General features: G+C 35.7%; 1 protein-coding gene across 1 annotated transcript in view; it reads right to left on the bottom strand.

The window, feature by feature from the left end:
* The window catches only part of SLC41A2 (solute carrier family 41 member 2), a 117,294-nt gene that overhangs the window by 97,556 nt on the left and 5,704 nt on the right, over positions 1 to 14,034 (bottom strand). The window contains exon 2 of the mRNA XM_007447310.1: positions 11,984 to 12,708. Within this exon, the coding sequence (XP_007447372.1) occupies positions 11,984 to 12,538 (555 nt within the window). The 5' untranslated portion in view covers positions 12,539 to 12,708. The remainder of the gene's footprint in view (positions 1 to 11,983; positions 12,709 to 14,034) is intronic.

Raw genomic sequence — 14,034 nt, 5'->3', positions numbered from 1 at the left:
CTCTAGGCAGGAAACACAAGAGAAGGAAAAGACCTACAATAACAAACCCAAAACAATTAAGAAAATGGTAATAGGAACATACATATCGATAATTACCTTAAATGTAAATGGATTAAATGCTCCAACCAAAAGACAAAGACTGGCTGAATGGATACAAAAATAAGACCCATATATATGCTGTCTACAAGAGACCCACTTCAGACCTAGGAACACATACAGACTGAAAGTGAGGGGATGGAAAAAGATATTCCATGCAAATGGAAATCAAAAGAAAGCTGGAGTAGCAATTCTCATATCAGACAAAATAGACTTTAAAATAAAGACTATTACAAGAGACAAAGAAGGACACTACATAATGATGAAGGGATCGATCCAAGAAGAAGATATAACAATTGTAAATATTTATGCACCCAACATAGGAGCACCTCAATACATAAGGCAAATACTAAGAGCCATAAAAGGGGAAATCAACAGTAACACAATCACAGTAGGGGACTTTAACACCCCACTTTCACCAATGGACAGATCATCCAAAATGAAAACAAATAAGGAAACACAAGCTTTAAAAGATACATTAAACAAGATGGACTTAATGGATATTTATAGGACATTCCATCCAAAAACAACAGAACACACATTCTTCTCAAGTGCTCATGAAACAGTCTCCAGGACAGATCATATCTTGGGTCACAAATCAAGCCTTGGTAAATTTAAGAAAATTGAAATCGTATCAAGTATCTTTTCCGACCACAATGCTATAAGACTAGATATCAATTACAGGAAAAAATCTGTAAAACTACAAGCAATGGAGGCTAAACAATACATTACTTAATAAACAAGAGATCACTGAAGAAATCAAAGAGGAAATCAAAAAATACCTAGAAACAAATGACAATGAAAACACGATGACCCAAAACCTATGGGATGCAGCAAAAGCAGTTCTAGGAGGGAAGATTATAGCAATACAATCCTACATTAAGAAACAAGAAACATCTCAAATAAACAACCCAACCTTACACCTAAAGCAATAAGAGAAAGACGAACAAAAAAACCCCGAAAGCTAGAAGAAGGAAATAAATCATAAAGATCAGATCAGAAATAAAGGAAAAAGAAATGAAGAAAACGATGGCAAAGATCAATAAAACTACAAGCTGGTTCTTTGAGAAGATAAACAAAATGATAAACTATTAGCCAGAATCAAGAATGAAGAAAAAAAGGGAGAAGACACAAATCAATAGAATTAGAATTAGAAATGAAAAAGCAGAAGTAACAACTGACACTGCAGAAATACAAAGGATCATAAGAAATTACTACAAGCAACTCTATGCCAATAAAATAGACAACCTGGAAGAAATGGACAAATTCTTAGAAATGCACAACCTTCTGAGACTGAACCAGGAAGAAACAGAAAATATAAACAGACCCATCACAAGCACTGAAACTGAAACTGATTAAAAATCTTCCAACAGGGCTTCCCTGGTGGCACAGTGGTTGAGAGCCCGCCTGCCGTTGAAGGGGACACGGGTTCGTACCCCAGTCCGGGAAGATCCCACATGCTGTGGAGTGGCTGGGCCCGTGAGCCATGGCCGCTGAGACTGTGCATCCGGAGCCTGTGCTCTGCAACGGGAGAGGCCACAGCAGTGAGAGGCCCACATACCCCAAAAAAAAAAAAAAAAAAATCTTCCAACAAACAAAAGCCCAGGACCAGATGGCTTCACAGGCGAATTCCATCAAACATTTAGAGAAGAGCTAACACCCACCCTTCTCAAACTCTTCCAAAATATAGCAGAGGGAGGAACACTCCCAAACTCATTCTACGAGGCCACCATCACCCTGATACCAAAACCAGACAAAGATGTCACAAAGAAAGAAAACTACAGGCCAATATCACTGATGAACATAGATGCAAAATTCCTCAACAAAATACTAGCAAAAAGAATCCAACAGCACATTAAAAGAATCATACACCATGATAAAGTGGGGTTTATTCCAGGAATGCAAGGGTTCTTCAATATATGCAAACCAATCAATGTGATACACCATATTAACAAATTGAAGGAGAAAAACCATATGATCATCTCAATCAATGCAGAGAAAGCTTTCGACAAAATTCAGCACCCATTTATGATAAAAACCCTGCAGAACGTAGGCATAGAGGGAACTTTCCTCAACATAATAAAGGCTATATATGACAAACCCACAGCCAACATCGTCCTCAATGGTGAAAAACTGAAACCATTTCCACTAAGATCAGGAACAAGACAAGGGTGCCCACTCTCACCACTCTTATTCAACATAGTTTCAGAAGTTTTAGCCACAGCAATCAGAGAAGAAAAGGAAATAAAAGGACCAAATTGGAGAAGAAGAGGTAAAGCTGTCACTATTTGCAGATGACATGATACTATACATAGAGAATCCTAAGGATGCTACCAGAAAACTACTAGAGCTCATCAATGAATTTGGTAAAGCAGCAGGATACAAAATTAATGCACAGAAAATCTCTAGCATTCCTAGACACTAATGATGAAAAATCTGAAAGTGAAATTAAGGAAACACTCCCATTTACCACTGCAACAGAAAGAATAAAATATCTAGGAATAAACCTACCTAAGGAGACAAAAGACCTGTATGCAGAAAATTATAAGACACTGATGAAAGAAATTAAAGATGATACAACTAGACGGAGAGATATACCATGTTCTTGGATTGGAAGAATCAACATTGTGAAAATGACTATACTGCCCAAAGCAATCTACAGATTCAATGCAATCCCTATCAAACTACCCCTGGCATTTTTCACAGAACTAGACCAAAAAATTTCACAATTTGTATGGAAACACAAAAGACCCCGAATAGCCAAAGCAATCTTGAGAAAGAAAAACGGAGCTGGAGGAATCAGGCTCCCTGACTTCAGACTATACTACAAAGCTACAGTAATCAAGACAGTATGGTACTGGCACTAAAACAGAAATATAGATCAATGGAACAGGATAGAAAGCTCAGAGATAAACCCACGCACATACGGTCACCTTATCTTTGATAAAGGAGGCAAGAATATACAGTGGAGAAAAGACAGCCTCTTCAATAAGTGGTGCTGGGAAAACTGGAGAGGTAGATGTAAAAGTATGAAATTAGAACACTCCCTGACACCATTCACGAAAATAAAACGGATTAAAGACCTAAATGTAAGGCCAGACACTATCAAACTCTTAGAGGAAAACACAGGCAGAACATTCTATGACATAAATCACAGCAAGATCCTTTTGACCCCCCTCCCAGAGAAATGGCAATAAAAACAAACAAATGGGACCTAATGAATCTTCAAAGCTTTTGCACAGCAAAGGAAACCATAAACAAGACCAAAAGACAACCCTCAGAATGGGAGAAGATATTTGCAAATGAAGCAACTGACAAAGGATTAATCTACAAAATTTACAAGCAGCTCATGCAGTTCAATATCAAAGAAATAAACAACCCAATCCAAAAATGGGCAGAAGATCCAAATAGACATTTCTCCAAAGAAGATATAGATTGCCAACAAACACATGAAAGGATGCTCAACATCACTAACCATTAGAGAAATGCAAATCAAAACTACAATGAGGGGCTTCCCTGGTGGCGCAGTGGTTGAGAGTCCGCCTCCGATGCAGGGGACACGGGTTCATGCCCCGATCCGGGAAGATCCCACATGCTGCAGAGTGGCTAGGTCCGTGAACCATAGCCGCTGAGCCTGCGCGTTCGAAGCCTGTGCTCCGCAATGGGAGAGGCCACAACAGTGAGAGGCCCTCGTACCGCAAACAAACAAACGACAACAAAAAAACTACAATGAGATATCATCTCACACCGGTCAGAATGGCTATCATCAAAAAATCAACAAACAATAAATGCTGGAGAGGGTGTGGAGAAAAGGGAACCCTCTTGCAGTGTTGGTGGGAATGTAAATTGATAGAGCCACCATGGAGAATAGTATGGAGTTCCCTAAGAAACTAAAAATAGAACTACCATACGACACAGCAATCCCACTATTGGGCCTATACCCAGAGAAAACCATAATTCAAAAAGAGTCATGTACCAAAATGTTCATTGCAGCTCTATTTACAGTAGCCAGGACATGGAAGCAACCGAAGTGTCCATCAACAGATGAATGGATAAAGAATATGTGGCACATATATACAATGGACTATTACTCAGCCATAAAAGGAAACGAAATTGAGTTATTTGTAGTGAGGTGGATGGACCTAGAGTCTGTCATACAGAGTGAAGTCAGTCAGAAAGAGAAAAACAAATACCGTATGCTAACACATATATATCGACTCTAAGAAAAAAAAAAAAAGGTCATGAAGAACCTAGGGGCAAGACAGGAATAAAGACAGAGACCTACTAGAGAATGGACGTGAGGACATGGGGAGGGGGAAGGGTAAGCTGTGACAAAGTGAGAGATTGGCATGGACATATATACACTACCAAACGTAAAATAGATAGCTAGTGGGAAGCAGCCACATAGCACAGGGAGATCAGCTCAGTGCTTTGTGACCACCTAGAGGGGTGGGATAGGGAGGGTGGGAGGGTGGAAGGGAGGGAGACGCAAGAGGGAAGAGATATGGGAACATATGTATATGTATAACTGATTCACTTTGTTATAAAGCAGAAACTAACACACAATTGTAAAGCAATTATACTCCAATAAAGATGTTAAAAAAAAAGGAGACTTCTTTTTCCATTATATATTGTTTTATACAGCTTAAATATGCTTTACCAGATACATACATTATGTTTTTCGTTAAACTTTTTGAAATAATTATAGATTCACATGCGGTTATTGAAAATAATGGAGAGATCCCATGTATCCTTTATCCAGTTTCCCCCAATGCTAATATCTCACAAAACTCTAGGACAATCTCACAACCAGGATATTGATATTGATATAGTCAAGATACAGAACATTTCTATCACCACAAGGATTCCTCCTGTTGCCCTTTTATAGCCACGTCCACTTTTCTCCACTCCCAGCCCCTTCTTAATTCCTGGCAACTGCTAATCTGTTCTCCATTTCCATAAAATGTTGATGCAAGAATTTTTATAAATGAATATAATATGTATAACCTTATGAGATTTGCTTTTTCCACTCAGCATAATTCTCTGGAGATTCATCTAGATTGTTGCATGTGTCAACAGTTCATTCCTTTTTGTTGCTGAGTAGTATTCCATCATATGGATTTACCAGAGTTTGTTAAACCATTTGACTGTTGAAGGACTTCTGGGGTGTATCCCAATTCTTGGCTATTATGAATAAGGCTGCTGTAAACATTCACGTACAGGAGTTGTGTTAGCATAAGTCTTCATTCTCTGGAATAAATGCCCAGGAATGCAATTCCTAGGTTGTATGATAGTTAATGTTTAGGTTTTATTTTTTTTAAAGAAACTGTCAAAGTGTTTTCCAGAGCAGCTGTGTCATTTTAAATTCCCAACAGCAATATATGAGTGATACCATTTCTCTACATGCTCAACAGCATTTGATACTACCACTATTTTTTATTATAATCATTCTGATAGGTACACAGTGATATTTCATTGTGGTTTTCATTTGCGTTCCTCTAATGGCTAAAGATACTAAACATCTTTTCAAGTTTATTTGCCATCTGTACATATTCTTCTGTGAAACGTCTCTATGCTTTTTTTTTTTTGCCAATTTTGTAACTGGGCTGTTTTTGTTAAAATGTTGAGTTTTTGAGAGTTCTTTATTCTAGCCTTTTGCCAGATGTGTGGTTTGCAAATAATTTCTTTCTCTCTGTAACTTGGCTTTTCATCCTTTCAACAAGGTCATTCACAGAACAAAATTTTTATTTGATAAAGTCCAATTTATCTATTTTTCATTTTATGGATCACACTTTTGGTGTCAAGTATAAGCGTGTTTATCCCTCCACCAAATACCACAGTCTTGATTACTGTGGTCATTTTAGTAAGCTTGGAATCAAGTAGACTGATCCTTCCCACTTTGTTTTGATTTTTAAAAAGAAAATTCTATTTTCTTTCCCTTTGCGTATACATTTTAATATTATTTATTCTATTAAAAAATCTTGTGGAGATTTTTAAAGTTCTGTTAAACATGTATATCAGTTTGGGGAGAACTGACATCTTTATTATGTTGAGTCTTCTAAGCCATGAATATGACAAGTCTCTCCATTTATTTAGATCTTCCTTGATTACTTTCATCAGTGTTTTGTAGCTTTCAGCATACAAATCCTGTATGTGTTTTCTAAGACTTACATCTAGGTGTTTGTTTTGAGTAAAAATGTTATTGTATTTTTTTTTTTTTTTTTTTTTTTTTTTTTTTTTTTTTTTGCGGTACGCGGGCCTCTCACTGGCCTCTCCCGTTGCGGAGCACAGGCTCCGGACGTGCAGGCTCAGCAGCCATGGCTCACGGGCCCAGCTGCTCCGCGGCATGTGGGATCTTCCCGGACCAGGGCACGAACCTGTGTCCCCTGCATCGGCAGGTAGACTCTCAACCACTGCGCCACCAGGGAAGCCCTGTTATTGTATTTTTAATTTCAATGTCCACATACTCATTGCTAGAAATAAAATTTATTTTTTGTATGTATTGTGTATCCTGGGCCTTACTGAACTCACTTATCGGTTCTTGGAGTTGTCTTTTGTTTTTGTTTTGGTAGATTCCTTGGGATTTTCTTAGTAGACAATCATGTCATCTGCAAAGAGGAACAGTTTTATTTCATCCTTTCCAATCTGTATGTCTTTTATTTCCTTTTCTTGACTTACTGCACTATGCTGAATAAAGGTAATGAGTGTGGACATCCTTGCTTCGTACCTGATCTTAGGGGAAAACCGCATTTGGTATTTCATCATTAAATTAAGTATAATGTTGAGCAAGTTCCACTCTATTCCTATTTATTTGAGTTTTTTTTTTAATCATGAATGGGTGTTGAATTTTGTCAAATGCTTTTTCTGTATCATTTGATGTGGTCATGTGATTTTCTTCTTCAGCCTGTTAATATGGTGAATTATACTGATTTTCAAATAGTGAACAAGACTTGCATCCCTGGAATAAACCTCATTTTTCATGGTGTATAATTCATTTTATATGTTGCTAAATTCTATTTGCCAATGTTTGTTAAGGATTTTTTTGGTCTATATTCAGGAGAAGTATTGGTCTGTAGGTTTTTTGGTTTGTTTTTTGCATTGTCTTTGGTTTGGTATCTGGCTAATACCAGCTTCTTAAAATGAATTGGTAAGTGTTCCCTCCTCTTCTATTTTCCAGAAAAGCTTGTGTAGAGTTAGTGTTAACTCTGCTTTAAACATTTGGTAGAATTTTCAGGTAAAACTATCTGTGTCTGAAGATTTCTTTTTTTGGGAGTTTTTAAAATTATGAATTCAATTTTCTTAATAAGTATAGAGCTATTCAAATTACCCACTTCATTTCGAGTGGATTGTGGTAATTGTGTTTTCTGAGGAAGTGGCCCACTTTAAGTTGTAAAATTTACGTGTGCAGAGTTGTTCGTAGTACTTCTTTACTATCCTTTTGATGTCTACAGGATCTGTAGTGATATCCCCTATTTCGTTCTGATCTTGGTAATTTATGTCTTCTTTATTTTTCATTGTCAGTCTTGCTACAAATTGTCAGATTTATTGATCTTTTCAAAGAACCAGATTTTTGTTTCACTGGCTTTTTTCTACTGTTTTCCTGCTTTCAATTTCATTGATTTTTGCTTTTCTATTTATTATTTCCTTTCTTCTGCTTGCCTTTGGTATATTTTGCTCGTTTTTTCTAAGCTTTACTGAGTTATAATTGACAAATAGAATTGTAATATATTTTAAGGGTACAGTATGACGACTTGATATACATACACATTATGAAAGGAATTCCACCAACAAGTTAATTAACATATCTATCACCTCACAGAGTTACTTTTTTTTTTTTTGGGGGGGGGAGAATACTTAAGATCTACTCTCTTAGCAAATATCAAGTATACAATACAGTATTATCAACTACAGTCACCATGCTGTACATTAGATTCTCGGAGGATACTTACCTTGTAACTGAAAGTTTGTACCCTTTCACCAACTTCTCCCCATTTCCCTCACCCCCTCAGGCCCTGGCAACCACCATTCTACTCTCTGTTTTTATGAGTTTGACTTTTTTTTTTTAAGATTCCACATGTAAGTGATACAATGCAATATTCATCTTTCTCTATCTGGCTTATTTCACTTAGCAGAAAGCCCTCCAGGATCCCCCCTGGGCCTTTGCTGATGTGGATGTGGGTGAGGCCACGGTTTTTTCTGTAGTGTTTGGCTAGAGTAGAACAGTTATTGTCTAAAACTGTTTTGTCTTGCTAGGGTGTCCCTTTCCTAGTCCTTCAGCTACAAAGAGCAGGCTTTTGTTGGTTTGGTTTTGTTTTGTCTGCCCTTGTTGGCATTTCTTGGTTGCCGGCTTCTTTAGCTCTGAGTCTGGGATATATGAAGCAAAATAAATAGAACGAACCCAACTAAAAATGTAAAAGACCTGTGTTCAGAAACTGTAAAACATCAATGAGGGGAATTAAAGATGACCTAAATAAAAGGAGGCTATTATTCCACATACCTCTGTTGGAAGACTAAACAGTGTAGAGTCAATTCTCCCCCTTATTATATCTGAATCACAATCGCTACTACTTTTTTTGAAAACTGACAAGGTTTTATACTAAAATATACATAGGGATGCAAAGGGAAAAGAATAACCAAAGCACTCTTCGGGAAGAATAAAGAGAGAACATTCTCTAAGATATCAAGATTTATAAACTAGAGTAATGATGATGGTGTGGCATTCACGACAAGAGACATAAATACACCAAAGGAACAGAATGGAGAGTCCAGAAGTTGACTACACATAAATGGGAAAATATTTATATTTATAACAAATATTTTGGTTATATGACAGTGCAGAGACAACTGGAAATCCATGTGGAAAGGAAAAAATATAACCTCTACCTCACACTCTGTACAAAAACCGACTCCCGGTAGGGAATGATCTAAATGTAAAAGGCAAAACAAAGCTTCAAGGAGCTATTATAAGAGAATATCTTAATTCACAGGGTATGGAAAGATTTCTTAAACAGGAGACAAAAAGCACAGACCATAGAAAAGTAGGGAAAAGGGGACTGTATAAAAATTAAGAACTTCTGCTCATCCAAACACACAACTGAGAGAGTAAAAAAGCAAGCCACAGAGGGGAAAAAATTTTGTAATACATATAACTAAAAGGCTTACATCCAGAATATGCAAATAACTCCTATAAATCAATAAGACAAAGATAAATGATCAAATAGAAAATGCGCAAAGAAACTTCACCAATGATATCCAAATGGTCAGTAAACATCATTAGTCATCAGGAAAATCCCAATTAAAACCTCAATGAGATGCCACCCCACATATGCCAGAATTTCTGAAATTAAAAAGACTTCTGATACCTTGTGCACTGTACCTTTCATATACTGCTATATTAGTCTGTAAATTGGTACAACCACTTTGGAAAACCATTTGACAAATGCTACATTTAAATATCTGCATATTCTAAGACGTAGAGATTCCATTTCTACATATATACCCAAGAGAAATGCATGCACACATACAGCAAGAGCCTGGAAACACCATTAGGCCCGATGTCCATCAACAGTGATGTATTTATACACTGGATTACAACACAGCAATAAAAATAAATGAACAGTTTCCTAAAACTTACATAATGCTGACCAAAAAAACCCAAACATAAAAGAATATATACTCTATACTTCCACTGGATAAATTTTGAAAAGAATTAAGTAAAACCAAGCAGTGGTGCTTAATAATACAGGCTTATAAAGACAAAAAAGTTCTTATAAAAATCAGATTATTGATTATCTTTGGTGATGGAGGAAAAAAAGGAAGCTGTTGGAAGGGAGCACTAATGAAGTATAGGTAAGAGTCTATTTCTTGCCCCAGGTGACGGTTATATGGTTGTTTGTGTCATGAAAATTCACTGAGTTGCGTGTTTTTGTTTTCACTGAGCTGTTTTTTTTCACCCTGTATGTTTTAAATTTCACAATTTAAAAGTTTTAAAAAGCTCATTCAAATGAAATCTTTCAAAACATTTACACTATGTCTTTATGATTTTTAACACTGAAGTTTAACACTATAAAGTCCTTAGGGCTAGCAGTATTAAAGTTCATAAAATCATAAAAGGAACTTTTCCCAATTACACACGTGCTCTTCTCTCAAATAGCATCAAGAAATAAGTGAACATGCACCAGAGGAAGGTACATAATGAACTACGTAAATATTCTGCTTAACCATCTACACTCTAACATATTTTTCCTATAGATGTTATCATCCTATAGTTAAATGTTGAGTGTTTCTTCAGAATAACTGGTATATGAAGAAAAAAAAAGTCAACCCAAAAGAGCATATTCATTTTAGCAGCTATGATACTATGGTAATAATTTGAAACAATTATATTTCAAGTGGACAGATAGGTTTGGTCTCCCTAGAGTATTACAGTCTATTCAAAAATTCAATATACTTAACACAGTATATCTTTTCATATCTTTTCTCCATCTGATGGTGGAAAAATTATGCTTCTATTTATGTACGTTTTCCATTTAGATAAAAATGTTATCTGTTTAAAAGTGTCTTAGAGTCACAGATAACCTGAGGTTTCTTTTAGGGAGCAAACAATGAAAGACAAAGGCACATGAGGATAATGTTTCTAACCCTTCCCCAGAGCCAAGCTTTCTCTGACTGATGAATGAAAACTGATAGTAAGAGAATGCCACCTTTTAACAGTTTACTGCTTTAGAAAGGTAATTATATAATAGGTAATTTTGTAATTTTATATAATACTACATTAAGAACTCCTACAAGTCAATAATGTACCCATTTTTAAATGGATAAAAGATACAAAAAAGTATATAAGAAATATTCACAGAAAAGGTAAGAATGGCCAATAAACACATGAAAAGATGCTAAGACATTAATAATAATTAAAGAATGTTAATTAAAATATGACAACATTTTCCTATCAATTGGCAAAAATGAAAAAGATCAAGAATATCCAATGTTGATAAAGGTATGGATAGATAAAAGTACTTATATACTGATGGGAGGACTACAAATTGGTACAAACTTTTTGAAAGGCAATTTGACAACACCTATAAAAATTTTAAACACATACAGCTGCCCTAATACCCAGCAATCCCATTTTTAAAATCTATCCTATGAAAAAATTAGTATGAGTGTGTAAAGATAAATTTATAAGGATATTTGTCATAGCACCAGCATGGGAGAATGAATAAGTAAATTTTGGTGTATATATACAATGGAAATATCAAGCACTCTTTTTAAAATGCTGAATATCTTTGTTACTAATTTGGAAAGATGTCCAAGATACATTAATGAGCAATGCAAATAAGCTGCAGAAAAATATATACAGCATTTCATTTTTATTTTTGAAAAAAGACTCTGCACATATGCATGTATATAAGCATAGAAAAAAGTCTGCAAGTATATATAGCAAACTCTTAACAATAGTAACCTCTGGAGGGGAAGAGAGTTTTGGTTTGGAGATGAGGAATAGGAAAGACTTATCTTTTATTTAATCCTCTGCATTGTCTGAATTCATTTTAATGAGCATATATTAATTTTTATTTTTAAAATAAGGATGTATTTAAATATAACATTTATTGAGTTATTCATTTAGCTGATTTACCCAATTTGGGATTACTTTACTATTTAATATTTTATGAAAAGTTACTTTATGGTCAGAATGAGACAATTCTCTTAGAACTTCTAAAGGAAAACAAACAAAAAAACAGAAATAGCAGATTCTTCACCAAAGTCAGCATCAGTTCATTTTAACTAAGGGATAAATTAAATCTAAATATAATGTGTGAGATTAGTAACCAACACAAAGCACTTTAAACAACAAAGACAGTGAAGTTAAACAAAGATGAAAACCCACCTGGACTATATCCAAAACCATGCCAGCTGAGACTGTTCCAAAGCCAGCTAACAAAAATGGCACAAGTATTTGCAGTGCCATGACACCACTGGATTCCTTTGGTAACTTCTGGTTTGCTTCCACAATGACATCTTCATCACCATCTCTAGATACATCTTCATCTTGTAACATGGCCGTAGTTTCTGAAGCCTCCCTTCCATCACAATAATTGTAGTTGGCGTAGTCATCATACTTTTGGCTACAGCTTGATGGCGTGGGCCCACTGTTGCCATGAAAAGATGGCTCTGAGAAACCGTGATATTCCATGTGTTGTTCAGATCTATTACTAAAAGTTTGTGCTGCAGTTGATAACCCATCTTGCCAAATGCTGTTTCCTTTTTTGTGCCTGTCTTCCTGGTTTTTCTGGTAAATTACCGGAACCATACTCAACAGTAAGTTTAAAAACTTATCAGATTGAATTGTATTTAAACTTAAAGTCCAGTCTACAAAACCTCCTCCACTACTTGGACCACCACTTGTTCTGTTAGTAATAGATCTTCCTTTACTATTAGTCATATTGTCATCGCAAAAGACCCTGTACGCCTTAGATCTCAAGCTTCATGAACCATAGCAGATGAATCAGAACCACATGAACGCTGGTTTAAATTAAGATGTTGACTTCATTGTGTAGAAAACAACGTTTCCACTAACAGAAGTTGTTTAGAAGTTCCACAGAGGGATTGGATCTGGAAAAATAAAATAAAATAATTTTTAAAAGTCAGATTAACTATCTTGATACTTCATAATTAAAGGTATAAAATAACACATGTTCTTAAACCAACCCTAATGTACTGACATTATACCCTTTGGGCTTAACACATAACTGCTTTGTACACAGAAATGTAGTATACGGCTTTTTTGTGTGTTCTGTCTTGGTTAAAAATGTTTATCTTTGCATACTTTATGTAATTAATACCCATGTAAAGTCTTCAACTGTCTCTGAAAGTCTACAATAGACAAAGTTATTAAATAAAGTAATGGCTTCCATTACTTATATTGAGGTCTCAGAATCAAATTGCTACAACCCTTTACATATGCAGGCACAACAAAGGTAAAGTATATGACATTATATTTTAAACATATTAAATAATAATCCGTGTTACTTTATTTTCAACTTAATATAATATACATTTTGTTATTAAAATATGAAGAAACGATGATAATGTTTGCCATGAAATTATTTGATAAATATCCTAAATAGTGTACATGGCATTTACTTCACATGTAAAATTAGGCTGATGTCATATTTGTAGTTTCTGACATACAAAAAATTCATTATAGTTGATTTAGGAATATAATCCCTCTGTTACCTAAGAAATAACCAAAATGAAACGGGATTACAAATATTCACTTAATCCTATTTTGCAAGCCAACCAAAAGAAAGCTTGCAATGCAATTATCACTTAATGCCCTTCTCAAAGTCAGCTCTGACCCTTAATCCCAGAGTATGCTCCTGATTGGCTGGTTATGGACAAGATTCTCTCTAAAGATCCTGAACTAAAGACACAGACACATTGTGTAAGCTGGTTTGAGAGTGACAGGCACTGAAGTTGTGAGGTCATACATCACCTGCCCAGGTAGAGAGTCTAACTCTTGGGACAGCTGCAACCACAGGTACGTAGGTTTTCAAAGTTATTAGGGTGGGTCTAAGGCCTCAGGTGTTTCTCAGGAATGCCCAGCCCATTTATAAGAGCATCCAAGATCAACAAATTGGCTCTGATTTGTTAAGGGATAGATGGCCCACTGCCTAACTGGACTGCCCACCCACCAAGCTAGACTAAAAATTGTTGCTACAATACTGCTGCTTTTAATGAAAACCATTCTATTCTTCAATATTTGTTTTCAGTTTCTTAGAATATCGATCTCCTCTCCTTGGATAGGAAGATCAATAACAAGGAATGGCAAAGAGAAAAAGAAAAGGGGCTACGTTGGGGACAAGTGGATGCTAGGATCTGGTTCATGTATTTCATCATTCACTCACTTTCCTTTCTTCCCTCTTGTGATTATGGAGA

Source organism: Lipotes vexillifer, unplaced genomic scaffold, assembly GCF_000442215.2.
Source record: "Lipotes vexillifer unplaced genomic scaffold, Lipotes_vexillifer_v1.1 scaffold1017, whole genome shotgun sequence".
Lineage (NCBI taxonomy): Eukaryota > Metazoa > Chordata > Mammalia > Artiodactyla > Lipotidae > Lipotes > Lipotes vexillifer.
This window is presented reverse-complemented; position numbering and strand designations above follow the sequence as displayed.